This window comes from Tigriopus californicus, chromosome 8 (assembly GCF_007210705.1).
Source record: "Tigriopus californicus strain San Diego chromosome 8, Tcal_SD_v2.1, whole genome shotgun sequence".
Lineage (NCBI taxonomy): Eukaryota > Metazoa > Arthropoda > Copepoda > Harpacticoida > Harpacticidae > Tigriopus > Tigriopus californicus.
Window position 1 is genome coordinate 11,050,027 of NC_081447.1, and position 14,265 is coordinate 11,064,291.

General features: G+C 44.1%; 3 protein-coding genes across 4 annotated transcripts; all 3 read left to right on the forward strand.

The window, feature by feature from the left end:
- The first annotated feature begins 3,938 nt into the window (after window positions 1-3,938).
- On the forward strand, window positions 3,939-6,881 carry LOC131885339 (MLX-interacting protein-like). The gene has a single exon (XM_059233365.1). The coding sequence runs from the start codon at window positions 4,230-4,232 to the stop codon at window positions 6,816-6,818; it is 2,589 nt and encodes an 862-aa protein (XP_059089348.1). The 5' UTR covers window positions 3,939-4,229; the 3' UTR covers window positions 6,819-6,881.
- A 775-nt stretch (window positions 6,882-7,656) lies between these two features.
- Window positions 7,657-7,986, forward strand: LOC131884898 (NADH dehydrogenase [ubiquinone] 1 alpha subcomplex subunit 7-like). Its single transcript, XM_059232793.1, has one exon. The coding sequence runs from the start codon at window positions 7,657-7,659 to the stop codon at window positions 7,984-7,986; it is 330 nt and encodes a 109-aa protein (XP_059088776.1).
- Window positions 7,987-9,537: 1,551 nt separating this feature from the next.
- Window positions 9,538-13,945, forward strand: LOC131885337 (polyamine-transporting ATPase 13A3-like). Of its 2 annotated transcripts, XM_059233362.1 has the most exons (3): window positions 9,538-9,661; window positions 9,724-9,785; window positions 10,021-13,945. In XM_059233362.1, exon 3 carries the CDS (start codon window positions 10,087-10,089, stop codon window positions 13,693-13,695), a length of 3,609 nt encoding a protein of 1,202 aa, XP_059089345.1. In that variant the 5' UTR covers window positions 9,538-9,661; window positions 9,724-9,785; window positions 10,021-10,086; the 3' UTR covers window positions 13,696-13,945. The 2 variants fall into 2 exon arrangements, with proteins under 2 accessions (XP_059089345.1, XP_059089344.1); XM_059233361.1 differs by having other exon boundaries at window positions 9,568-9,785.
- The last annotated feature ends 320 nt before the right edge of the window (window positions 13,946-14,265 follow it).

The window sequence follows — 14,265 nt, forward strand, 5'->3', positions numbered from 1 at the left end:
AATGGTGTCCACTCAACGGAGTCGATCAAAACTAAGGTAAACATTTTTCACTCCCAGTGTTAAAAACGAAAACAATCCGTGACTTACCTCAACAACGAGTCTTAAGAGTCGATAGAAAACGATTCCTTTAACCGAAGCATTGATCGCACAAGTTAAATTACTCTTCAAGAGTGCGCCCGCCAATGGAACATTATATTTGCATTTCTTGTGCTCCAAAGAGTTGAGTAAGCAGCTGACCCTTTAGACACTGGTCCTCATTTTGAACGCATTTAAAGCTCAATTATGTTGAGCATAAGATAACCGATCCCGATTATTCATGAAAGAACATGAATTGGGTTTTTTACTTGTAAATCATGCACTGCTCTGGCTGCCCGGACGACTCGACACAATTCCACCCAAAAGACAACCTGACCTAGCAGACAACCCAACCCAGTACAATCATTAGACAAAACATTGGCTAATAATACGAATTCTTATTTTTAGAACAAAACTTCAGCCTGATGAGTTAAAATTCAATTTTCTTGCAAGGAAAATCAGTTGAATGAAATGAATGCCAATTCGTCTTGAAAAAAAAAAATCAAATTATGAATTGTGCAATGCCTTTCTGGTTATTGCATCTTAGGAAGCAAAGTTTTAATTTTTTCAATGACATGAATTATTTTTGAGCGACTGTATTAGGCTTAATCTTCTTACTGCGTTGAGTTGACCCTTAGACTGACTTATCCCTTGGGTTGAGTTGTTCCAGGTCAAGTTGCCGTCTAGGTCGAATTGTCCGCTGAGTTGAGTTGACCTTGGGTTGAGCTGTCCTGGATCAAGTTGTCCTGGAACCAATAAACATATTCAACAAGGCGTCATCGGTTTTGGAAATTCTTGCAATCTACCGTTTAAAGGGCTGCTCCCTTGGAAAGTGGTTACTTTAATAAAACAGACTTGTCGAGGTGAATTGGGAATAGATGTCATTTAGTGTGGCCAAGGGAAGATTAATTTAACTATTCATCATTACATCTACAGCATTGATGCCTTTATCAAATTACTGATTTATTTGTGGATTTGTGTTATGAGGTATAAACGAAAATTCTGAGGGATAGTTAACCCGGAAAAAGAGCTGCCTTAGTTGGGCTTGCATTTCTCATTGAGCACCCTGCCTAGAGTGCCTTTTGGGATCTGACCCGTCTCTTTTGTATCTAACAGCTTGACTCACGTGATAAAACAAAACTACCAAAATTAAAAACGGCACCTCGGCCGGAATATCGTAACTGCTTTTCATCCTGGAAATGTATTTGATGGAAGTCAAATCAAACATTCTCAGGGGTGGATGAACGATTTTGAATCAGATTTGAAAACAATTAGCTTATTCGTCTTTAATATAAAAGGTATTAAAAATGAAGTAACACCTATTAGAACTATCGGTTCAATCAAAATAGATAACATATCAATACGTCCTTGCAGGTTCGTCCTGATCCTGTATAAAGCTTTCTTGAAGCTCAAGAAAACACAAGTTTCAACGGATGCCTGGCAGCCCTGATATCTTTACTAACATATTGGACGAAAGTTTCCTCAGGCAGCCTCAAAGTACTTGCGGCTGAATTGGCTTTTTGTTATGACCAGTCTTGGTCGAGGTAATAATTTTCAGTGGTGCACAGAGTCACCAGAGAAGTCTTTCTCATGTAGCTTTGGCCAAATTTTCCAAGGATAATTGACCTGGTCCAACGTGTTCGTTTCGTACAGCTCAAACAGGTCGTACAGGTCAAAGAGAAGGAGATTGTGCCGGTTGTGCCTAAGGCCGTGTATTTAGAAGAGTACAGCGCACCCTTGCGATTGAATTTTAAACCTTCAATGCCGTTCCAAAACAATCTGTTCATATACGTCCCAGATCCAAACCAACTAGATGCAAATAAAAGTCTGTGGCTCTACGAGTTATATATGGCTTTAGCTACCCTGCACATATTCTTAAACATACTTTGGACGTTTTAAACATCACTTTATAAGCCAATTTCTACATTTTCTGTTGAAAAATACATAATTTATATCCAATGTCGTTGCAATTGTCGTTAATGATGCCTGAAGAGTAACTTAAGCATTAGAAATCACCCTTAAGGCACAAAATGTGGTTTAGAATCTGGGACTCATGTAAACTCATTGTTTTGGAACGGAATTGAGGTTCAAAATTCAACTGCAATGGTGCGCTGACCTCATTGTTGTACTCTTGTAATACAGGGCCCTAGTTGTGCCCTTTTGCAACCTTTTGCCATACAGACACTCTTCTGGCACATCACATTAAACCGGTTTGAGCAAGTAGTTGGAGCACATTTTTGGTCTAGCACTTGGGCTATATTTTGGGTTAGTCAAACTAAGGCTCTCTAGTAGAAGAGTATGAGCATGAAAAGCGACCTCTCAAGGGTGCAGCCTTCAAGATCTAAGTAGCCGTCAACAAAAAGTCGTCGGCAGGAAAAGAGCACGCATTGCCACCTAAAACTGCTACAGGTTCATTTGTTACAAACCATGGCGTCTTGGATCTTGAAGGCTACGCTCGTCAGAGGTCGTCTTTCATGCTCGTACTCTTCCACTTCAAAACCCTAGCTCAAACGACGCATTTCTTGACCCATCCAACAGTGCTAAGGTGCTACCAAAGGGGTAAATTGAAAGCGCCTGAGGCATGAACAAACCAGTTATTTTGATGGGGCTCAAATTGTAAGTTTCATCAAGATGGTGGAAACACTCGAAGGAAACGGAAGGAGCAAGTCCCAGTTCGTTCAGTCTGACATCCAGAGTTGTCGGGGTTACCTCGATCGCGTATTCAGACATTTCAATCTGGAACGCACTAACTAATACTTCGAGTTATTTTTTGTCAAAAAACATGAGACGACAAAATTTGAGCTCAGGGATCAGAAGCAAACCCATTCATAACGATCCTGGTTCTTACCAATATAGCGATATGGAATTTTAAATCCTAATGCTTTTAATTAATATGAGTAAGAAAATCCATAACATTGTCTTATTCGCTCGCCACCGCAATTTTATAAAGTACTTTGATTCGACGAAAACCGGTTTCTATGCCAGACTTGTCGTTTCTGTGGTCAAGAGCAAATCTGGCCCACGTTCTGAAGAAAATCGCCATTTCTTGATGGCTACTGTACGTCAGAGCAGAGAGGGACGAACTACAGCACAGTGTTGATGTGTCTCGCTAGTCCTTGCCGAGCCAACGATGGATCCTGTCCGAGCCAAGAATCTGTGTATTTCCCTTTGTTTTGTGCTAGCCCTCGATCTGAGTCAATGAGACCTGTGTCGTGAGCTAGTTAGGCCAGAGCTTCCTCGGTACATGTCCACGCTTTTCGAGATTCTTTGAGTTGTTCCCTTCCAGCATCTCGGTAGTGCAGTCAATCAGGGATTATGCCGTGCCCGTAACCTTCCTAAAGGACGAGGACGACGAGGAATAGTGGCGAATCCTGCACTTTCGTGCCTCGTCGTACACTTCCTCACGTCAGAGTAGACCTTACGCTCTCGTTCTTTGACGAGTTTTAAGTTGGGTTTGCTTTTGATCAACAAAAAATATTTTATACTTTGGTGCGATATGTGGAATCAAGATCAAAACCCTGTTTAAGCGGTTGTTGTTTAGGAGAAAAACAGAGGACTCTGTGATGGCTGGAAAGTGAAGAGTGTTTGACCGTTCGGTGCTGTTGCTACAAAACTTAAGAACGAAGAACATGGCCCCGTTGTAGACTCGTTTGACAAGTTTTTGAGGAATCCATCTCGTCCAAACGCAGTGATGGATAGAGGCAATGATGAACTTAATGTTCTTGGAACAACGCGAGGCTGTTTGGAATGGTGAATCCATCGGAAGTGGCCCCTGGAAAAAAGGTCCTGACGGCGGGCAAGGACCTATCTAGCCCATGGAGACGCGTTCTCTTGCTGTACTCATTATCTCTCGTTAGGTATTGACAAGCATTGCCTATATTGGAAAATACTGCCTTGGCTTCATTCAGCTAGTCAACAAAACTTGTGTTAGTGAAGCCCATTCTCTGGCTTTGCCATGAACAACAGTGACGAAGCCGTGTGAGGAACAAACAATATCGGAAATTGTCTTGGCTAGTTTTATCGACTCTATTTCTCATCCAGTGAGAAAAGGACTCCTCGAGGGGGCGTGCTTGGTGTGTGTAGGGAAATTGTCCTCGGCCATTATCCAGTCGATTAGAGGTGTTGTTTGTGCTGGTGGCAGTAAAGGATTCGAAATGGCGGTCGTCCGACACAAAGAAGCAATCCATTCGGGTCATTTTATGATCTCAGATTTTGAGGCCGAAGCCGAGGCTGAAGAGGACATTTCTGTTCCACAGGCCGAAGAAGGATCGAACATGCCACAGTTGGTCTCCCCAGAAGATGTTGGGGATATCCCTCAAGTTCCCACCAGCCTACCAGAACCTACTATTCCAGAGAGTGTTTTTAAAGGACAAAGGAGGGAACAAGCTCAATCTATCATCGACATATCTCTTAACAAACTCTTCCAAAGCATGTCCATTGCCTATCGGCAAAAATTAACCTCACCCAAATGGAACAAGTTCCGGGGCATGAAGCTTCGATGGAAAGATAAGATCCGTTTGAACAACGTCATCTGGAGATGTTGGCACATGCAGTTTATGAAAGGTCGTAATCAGTTGCTCTGTCCCTTTGCAAATCCCTTAGAAATTGATAATCATAATCGAACGGAAGGCAGCACGCTCTTAGAGGGTAAATATTGGAAACGACAGCTCCAGACCGTGACAACCGAATACAAGAGATGGCGGCTATTTTACAAGAACCGTGGGAGCGAGCATGAAGAGGTAGCTGGAGATGAATGGGATCAGTTGTTTCAACATCCTTTCCAACTATTAGAGGGTAGTAAGGATGATGCTTCATTGATAACTGATGACGAGTACTTTGTGGATGCGCTCTTCAACTCAATTGCCCAAGATCCTCACACTCGGACCTTGGTGGGACAAACCCTAGCCGTTCCATTTCCAAATCCAAGAGAAATGCATAAGAACACCACTAATGCAGATTTTATACAGCCTGGGTTGGTGCAGCTCCAACCAAATTTGGAGGATCTTTTCGAACTCGAATCACTTAATCAGTTGCCGGATTGGCTGACCAATCGCTTACCGTCCATCCAAGAAGCCACCATGGACGAGCAGTCACTGCAGCAACCATCCATCAATGGAGCCATTCCAAAATCAATGGGTGGGCCTGAAATGTCCGCAAATTCTTCTGGGACCATTTACACCACGTTGAATATTTCTGACGTGGCTCCTCCCAATAGTTCACTCCTATCCTCCAGCGAAGTGATGACTAGCCTTCAATCAAATAACATGGAAATGAACGATACTAACAAAATGACCATGACTTCACCTCTGCTGCTGAATCCAAGTCAACACGAGCAATTTCAACCCGAGTCTTTTCCTGCCTCTGGAAATCATTCAGTGCCGACGTCCAAATACAATCTGATCCCGTGCTCATCGCCCGGTAGTAGTTGCTATGCAGGTCCCATACCACACCCCAAACGAAACAGTCCCAAGCATCGCATCCTGTGTCAAAGGGACTTTGTCAATGAGTGTAATTTTGCCTCCAATGCCGCCTCAACTTTGACCAGAAAGGTTTCCGGCAGCTCCATTACTCATCAAAGCTCAGGTTTACATCAAACAGATAGTCCTTACCATTTGCCTTCTATCCCGTCCACAATTTCGGACCCCTCGATGTATTCTCATTCCGAGGGAGCACGAGGAGGGATCAAGACGCGGTCCCTGAGCGGTGGCTCTGCCATGGGAAGATCAACTGCATGGAAAACTTCCTCCTCTTCTCCGCCCATGGGAGCAAACAGTGAGTTAATACAATTGCTGAGGTCCAATACCAAAGGATCCACTCAAGATTCTTTCGAGCATCAGGTTGGGACCAAAGTAAAATTAGAACATGAGCCAACAAAGCCTACTCATTTCAAACCACTAATAATTCCTCCACCGCCTCCTCAATCTCAACCTCAGCCTTCGTTCACCATCGGGATTGGTGGACCTATGGATTCCAGTTCATCTACTTCGTCAACTTCAACAAACCGTGGAAGCGTAGCCAATATTTCAGAGAATCGCCGATTATCCAATGCAGAACAAAAGCGCAGAGGGTCAATCAAAGATGGGTTTGACATCCTCAAAGGTCTGATACCCTCCTTGAATCAGACCAATCGCGTTAAGATCAGCAAAGCTGCCCTACTTCACAAAGGTGGTGATCACATTCAGCATATGAAATCGGAGCGGGCTGTGCTGAAGGAGGAAATTGATTCTCTGCGTGCTCAGGTCGACTCTCTCAACCAAGATATCCTTCGTTTTCAAGCGAGCTTACCTACAGCCTCTATAGATGTGGAAAAGTCAGGATCAGAGAGTCTTATGGCTATGGATACCTTGTTCCATGAGCATGTCAAAAAATGCACTCAACTCAATTGGAAATATTGGGTCTTTTCACTATTGATGCGACCGTTGCTGAAATCTTTTCACCAGTCCGTCAAAGTGGACAGTTTTAAAGATATGGCTCGAACAACCATGTCGTGGTTGGATCAAGAATGCTCTTTGGCTCACCTCAGACCAACCGTTCTGACTGCACTTAAAGACCTCTCCACTGAGACAGATATCTTGAACAATCCCGGACGAATCCCTGAAGAGGCTGTTTTCGCAGTTCAACGGCCTAAAAGCAAGACTTTGAAAGTTGAACCCATCTTGTTAGCAATTCAAAATGAATCAAATGATTCTGTGAGAGACATGGAAACACTGGATCGAGACCCACTCCTCAGCGATGATTCTTGATGTCTTGCATTTTGTATTTCTCTGGAAATGACGAATTAAATCAATGCAATCAAGCCTAAGAAAGGAAGCTACCTTTTGCGTTCAAGAATTTCTACCTATGTGGATATAAAAGTGTTTATTTCTTCTAAGTCACTTTCTCTCAAGTTTGGAAAATAAGGATTGAAGAAAGTTAAACTGATCAAGACAAAGAAAAGCGCAGAAGCTTGTCCAATCTTCTGCATAAACTGATGTGAAGCAAACAATGCGAGGGCAAGTACTCTAGTACTTGATTTTACTAGAACGTGTGTCCCTTCGGTTTGTGCACAAGCACTTTAGACGATATGTTTTTGATTAGATAGTCTCATCGGATGTTGAATTTCGATAAGAATACAAGGTGCACAGTGGATGCAATCAATCATTATCGAATTAGTCTTAACAATCAATGCATACCTAATTCGAGATATTACTAGAAATCTTCTAATTCTCGAGAAATTGATTAAGGTTCTTTAATTCAAAATCAGGAAAATGTACATTTCACAAAAAATCCTGCCAGGAGTCAGGATGTATAGGCATAGTCTATGGTATAGACAAGGATAGCAGTGTCAACAATGACGTTGCAAACTGGCATATCTATGTTGTTCTCTTTGCTCTCATTTTTTCCCCCACATGTTTTTAAGACGGTTAGGCCGCCTTTTATGACATTACTGCCTTCCATCTTGTCCATTATTATGTATTGATTGAAGACGTCTCTACACATATGTATGTAAGAGCGTGTTCAAAGGGTTTTCGCACTGAAATGCAAACAACAATAATGACATACTTTATTATCGCCATCTGTTTTGATTATCCATCTTTTTAGATGTCGAAGGTCCAACAATTCCGCGATATTTCGCCAGTTCTCCAAAAGTTCCGGAACTTTCTCAATGGGCGTGAACTAGTCAATCCAGTGCGATTCGCACCAAACGTTGCTCCTCTTAGCCCAGACGATCCCAATCTACCCGTTGGCCCTGCCCATAAATTGGCCGGAAACTACTACTTTACTCGCGATGCTAGACGTGAGGTTCAGCTTCCAAATGTCGTCGCCGACAACGGACCCATTAAAGCCCTTGGCTCTGGAGACGGCTCCGTGGTTTCAACTTCCAAGCCCGGACCCAAGACCCCTGGTCAAGTTTTTAATTACAGTTCGTAATGTTGAAAACTTGAATGACATCCTTCATTGATGTTCCATCAATTAGACGTATATTGTAGAAGGTTGACAGATTTAGAATATATTCAAACAATTGAAATAAAAAGGCTTTTTGCAACAAATGATCTCGCGTGAGGCTGCGAGCCTTCAAGGACAACATTTTCTGCAAAGTTCTGCACACTTGTTGGGTCTATTCACTAACTGAGTTATTCATTGCGGCTTAGGTTAGCTTTCAGATGACGACTAACAAAGTCCGAATTATTTTCAAGATTCATATCAATCCGATTCGAACGTTGCTCAATTGGAACTTGAGTGGAAGGCATAACTGTTTTTGATTTTCCTTACTTTTTGATACTATTTGGGCAAGGAGACTCGAGAAAGAGTCTATGATACGTAAATTCGGCTTGAAAGTTCTTTGTATGAAAATACCTATCTGTAAGACTACGCTGAGAGTTTAGGACACCTGATACCGTTGTTCATTGCGGAGGAAAAATGAACTATTCAGTGGTAATTTACTTGGACATGCTACAACTGCACAAACTCATTCGAATCTAGGGCTTGTCGAGTCAACATGACTTGCATTAACTTAAAGCATAAGATCTGAAAGATGGAGTTTGGGTGAGCTTGCATCGTTGACGAAGAAAGTTATGTAGAATTTATTTTTCCTCTTCCTGCAGGCCCTTTTTGTCCAAAGAGGAACAATAAAATGCCAAGCAAAGCAATAAAAACCCTTTTTTAAAGCAATCAAAACTGAAATAAAACAAAACGACAAGTAAGTCCGTTACTCCATTGGCTAAGTATTTGATCGAACAACATATGTAAGAACGTCCAGATAAATTTAGCTTCTAGGTACCTGTTGGCATAGCTCTGTACGTAATCAAATTTCAATGATGTTTTTTTTTTTTTTTTTTTGTATTTGGGTGCTAGGGTCGGAGGGATGAGCCTCGCCCGGCCAGCGAAACTGGCCATCACATCGTCCTTATACTTTTTCCGATAGGCAGTGTCGTGTCCGTATCAGTTTGGTTCTCCGTCTATAGGCAAGGTTAGCGTCTAAAGGTTTCCTTGAGAAAGGTCGGGAAGGAGATTCGAACCTGGGACCTCTCTCGTATAAGGAAACTGCGCTAACCACTACACCATGCATAATGTAAGGAAAATGAAATAATTGGTTACAATTTTACTGTAATTACTGTTATGCTTAGAGGAATTGATCAGTCTCTCATTTGTATTGGTCTTCCAACTCTAGAAAATGTTATTTTATAAAGATGCTGCGTGTATGAGTATGAAAGGAGATAAGATGACAAGTAACGCCAATCCATTTGCCAGTGAGAAGGAGCGCCGAAGAAAGTACTCGTAAATCCTCTTTAAAGCCAAATCACGTCTTATTTTCTTCCCTTTTCCCCAGGAATTGTGAGCGATTACCATAATGACACAATCAAAGATTTCCTTGCCCTTGAGTAGGAAGCGACCGATCATAATATTCCACGCTGAACAACAGCTGATCTTAGTAGCCAAAAAACAGGAACATCCATCCACCACCACAACAGCGAAAACTTTTCTGACACAAAGACACTCTCTCAGCGCAGTAAGCTTGGACCTACGCATGCACGCACGCTTTATGTCGTCATTTTGCTTTCCGTTCGAAGATAAATCCGTTTTGAGATGGGTGTTTCTTGATTGAGTGAGTCGGGTTCAATTTCAAGGAGGCTTTTCCTGCTGATCTAATGAATACGATTTTGTTAGGCAAGGAGGCCCCACAACCTGTTCCTGATGAGATTCCTCTGGTCCCCACGTGATTTGTCGATGTAAGTATTTGAATGAACTGACGTACAAAGTCGTTTGTGCAGTACGAAAAAGGTCAGACGATGTTGTTGGATCAGTTCCTCCATGTGGCAGACATGCACAAGCTTTGGCTTTTATTGAACGCTCTCAAATGATTCCGTTGTTGAAACAGTTGTGGGACATATGTCATTTTTATTCGTGTCAGTCTGCAGTCAAATGTCTCGCGATAACGATTATCATGCCTTTGTCTCGTTCCAGGATGACATCCCATTGCTAACCAATGTGAATAACAATTCGAGGAAGCCGTACCAAGTTTTGGGCATCATGCCGCATTCGGGCTCCTCTTCCAATTTGAGTACCCTCTACGCCTCCAAATCGGTACTCAATGCGGGCGAAGACGACGAATACGAGTGCCACGGGTTTCGGAGCAAGCTCCTGCGAACCATTTTGGCTCACATGATGTCGTGGTTGCTCTTGGGCTTGCCTTACCTCATAGGACATTGGAAACCGGAATGGCGGGTGGCTTGGTTCAAATCTAAATGCTCGCTGTACATCGCTGACACGGTGTTATTGGTGGATCTGTTGGGAGGAGCCAGTGTCGAAAAAGTGATTTCGGTTGAGGTCGACGAGGATTTTCCGGAAGAGTTTGCAGTTCGGCCACGAGGATTGGCGGCCCTGTTTGCCAATCTAGATACAAATCCTCTCGTGGAGAATGATGCACTCATGCATCGCTTCTTCATTCATAAGCATTTGAAATATGCTTTGAACACGCGAGAGAATACCTTCTGTTTGGTGAGGGCCTTAGATTCAGGTCACGCTGTGTCCGGATTTCACACGGATTTTACCGGATACTCGACGCATGATCAGATTCAACGACAAGTGCTTTTCGGGCTCAACAGTATTGAGATCGAGGTTAAATCGTATCTGAAGCTGCTCTTTGAGGAAGTCCTGAATCCTTTCTATATTTTTCAAATTGGTTCCATGATTTTATGGAGCTTTGATAACTACTATTACTATGCCACGTGCATCCTTTTAATTTCACTCATCTCGATTGGTGTGTCCTTGGTGGAAACTCGCCGACAAAGCCAAGCTCTCCACGATATGGTTTCATCCAGCAATGACCTCGCCGTTACAGTGTGTCGAGGTGAAAGGGAATTTGAAGAGATCCCGTCCCCGGCCATTGTTCCAGGGGATCTGATCACCATTCCCGCTCATGGCTGTGTTATGGCCTGCGATGCTGTACTGATTTCCGGCACTTGTATCGTGAACGAGTCTATGCTGACAGGGGAATCTGTGCCGGTGACGAAATCCGCTTTACCGCATGCCGATGAAGAAGAGGATTATGACATTGAGAAGCATAAGCGGCACACGTTGTTCGCCGGAACGTCGATTATTCAAACCCGATACTATGGGAACTCCCACGTGTTGGCCGTGGCTGTCCGCACTGGATTTCAAACATCCAAGGGAGAATTGATCCGTTCCATTTTGTTCCCAAAGTCCATGGGTTTCAAGTTCTATCAGGATTCAATTCGATTCATATGTGTTTTATTCTTCATTGCTGCAATGGGTATGTGCTATTGCATTTACGTGTACGTCCATCGAGGCTCGACGCTGCAAATGATTGTTCTGAGATGCCTCGATATTATCACCATTGTGGTGCCACCCGCATTACCTGCAGCCATGACGGTCGGCACCTACTACGCTCAAAACCGATTGAAGGCGAGCAAGATCTTTTGCATTTCGCCTCAGAAAATCAACGTGTGTGGCAAGTTGAAGCTGATCTGCTTCGACAAAACAGGGACTCTGACGGAGGATGGTCTTGACATGTGGGGTGTGGTGGGCGTGGCCGAGGATGAATTCGATCAGCCCGAAAACGATATGACCAAGCTGAAGAATACCTGCAAGATGAAGACTTGTTTGGCTGCTTGTCACTCGTTGACTTTGATTGATAACGAACTGACGGGAGATCCCTTAGACATCAAGATGTTTGAATCCACGGATTGGGTCTTGGAAGAAGCCGGCGAAGATACCTCAAAATTTGATATGATCATGCCGAGTGTGGTTCGACCCCGACGCTCTGGGCTCGCGAGCATTGAAACCGATTCCCTGGAGGACGATCTACCGTTTGAGGTGGGAATCATTCGCCAGTTCACATTTAGTTCCTCTGTCGCTCGGATGTCCGTGATAACGCGAACTCTAGGGGCTAGAAAATTTGACGTGTTTACCAAAGGGGCTCCAGAAAAAATCGAAACGCTTTGTCTACCCGAGACGATACCGCACAATTTTCACACTCAATTGAGACACTACACGCTCCAGGGCTTTCGAGTGATTGCCTTAGCTCATCGGACCCTGCCCGCAGAAATTAATTGGATGAAAGCCCAGAAAATCAAAAGAGACGTGGTGGAGAAAGATTTGAAATTCCTCGGTTTTCTTATCATGAAAAACACCCTTAAGTTAGAAACCACTCCAGTGATTCGGGAACTGCGATCAGCCTCAATCCGATGTGTCATGGTCACCGGAGATAATCTCCTAACAGCAATTTCGGTGGCCAGGGATTGCAAGATGATCAATCACGGTGACAAAGTAATAGTCGTCGAGGCACACGAAACCGAAGACAGTTCGTTGTCCTCTGACGGATATCAAAGGGAACACTATTCCTTATCCTTCTCGGAGACGGAGAATGCTGAGAAAAGAGACGTCTCCTTGAGAGACGATTTTAATGCGGGTACCATTCGTGATACTATTGACTTGGAACGTGGCAACTTGACCATTTTGGATCAATCGTTTCGAGATTACCACTTTGCCATGTCAGGCAGAACTTGGGGAGTGGTCAAAAGTCATTTCCCACACCTCTTACCCAAGTTGATTCTGAAAGGGACCATCTTCGCGCGAATGGCTCCGGATCAGAAAGCGCAACTGGTCGAGGAACTTCAAGGCATTGATTATATCGTCTCAATGTGTGGCGATGGGGCCAATGACTGTGGGGCCCTGAAGGCCGCCCATGTGGGCATAAGTCTGTCGGAGGCCGAGGCGTCCGTGGCCGCCCCATTTACCTCGAGCATCCCGAACATTACTTGCGTACCCATTGTCATTCGAGAGGGACGATGTGCCTTGGTCACTTCGTTTGGCGTGTTCAAGTACATGGCCTTGTATTCAATGATTCAATTTGTCTCGGTCCTTCTCCTTTATACCTTGAAGACCAACCTGGGTGACGCTCAGTTCTTATACATTGACCTCGTCATCACCACGGTGGTGGCCATCCTCATGAGCTGGACGGGAGCCTATCCCAAAATTGTGGCCAAACGACCTCCGGGCTCGTTAGTGTCCGGTCCCAACTTGTTCTCGCTCCTGATCCACATCCTCCTGACTGTGGGCTTTCAAGTAGGTGCCTATCTTTACCTGACCACTGAGTCTTGGTATGAACCCAATGATCCCATTAATCCCGAGGAAGAAGTGATCCTGTGTTGGGAAACCACCACCGTCTTCCTCGTGTCCTCCTTCCAGTACCTCATTCTCGCCACGGCCTTCTCCAAGGGACCTCCTTACCGCAAGACCTTCTTCACGAACATTCCCTTCTTCTTGGCATTGGTGGGGCTGACCAGTTTCACCATTGGCCTGACCATCTACCCGGGCTCTGTCTTGGCCAATTTCCTACAGATCATGTTCCGTCCAGAGCATCCCTGGGGTCGTTGGAAATTCAGGGCCACACTACTCGTCCTGGCTTTCTTGAATATGATAGCGGCCTTTCTGGTTGAGCATGTAGTCGTGGAAAGTGCATGGCTGAAGCGAGCCTCACATTTCGTGTTGAATAAGAAGGAACCCAAGAATAAGTTCAAGATCATAGACAAGGACATGTTGGCGGACCTCGAGTGGCCTCCCAATAGCCAACACAATTGGAGGGACTATCAAGCATTCAGTTCCAGTTTGAGTTGAGTCTCCAATGCAACGTTGCTCCTAGATCAAATTCCCCCCCGGGTTGAATTCTTTAATTTTGTATGTCTAGTGATATATGCGTATGGATCTTGAAATGGATTCAGCCTCCCACTTTTCTACGGTCAGATAAATGTAACTGAAAATCGTTTCCATTGTCAAGTGTTTTGCTACTTCATAAAGAACCAAGCATGCGCTTTTACTAACGTTGTTTTATACGGATTCAACCGGAAATGCAAACAACACTTAATAATCACAGTACTCTTCCTTGATCTTAAATTTCCCACATCTCCGTGGCCTCCAAATTCCGCGCAACCTCGAGGTTTTCGGCTGGATTGGCCATGCCTTGGCTGACCTCAGCCCTAATACACGCGTCATTGATGTTACGGCTGACCCTGCTGTGATCCAGCTTCATTAACACAAATTGTTGACGTCGGCATTGCAGTTCACGTTCTCGTCTTCACACCAATTACAAACCAAATCCCCTTCGCCTCGTCAAGTGAGAATTTATTTAAATCAGAAGTTGCACTGCTCCACGTGCTCTCGTTCTCAAGTCAGTCCCACTTTCAGATT

Bases quoted from the DNA above. Each gene is read 5' to 3' on its own strand.
- LOC131884898 (XM_059232793.1), top strand. From the start codon at position 7,657: ATGTCGAAGGTCCAACAATTCCGCGATATTTCGCCAGTTCTCCAAAAG.
- LOC131885337 (XM_059233362.1), top strand. From the start codon at position 10,087: ATGCCGCATTCGGGCTCCTCTTCCAATTTGAGTACCCTCTACGCCTCC.
- LOC131885339 (XM_059233365.1), top strand. From the start codon at position 4,230: ATGGCGGTCGTCCGACACAAAGAAGCAATCCATTCGGGTCATTTTATG.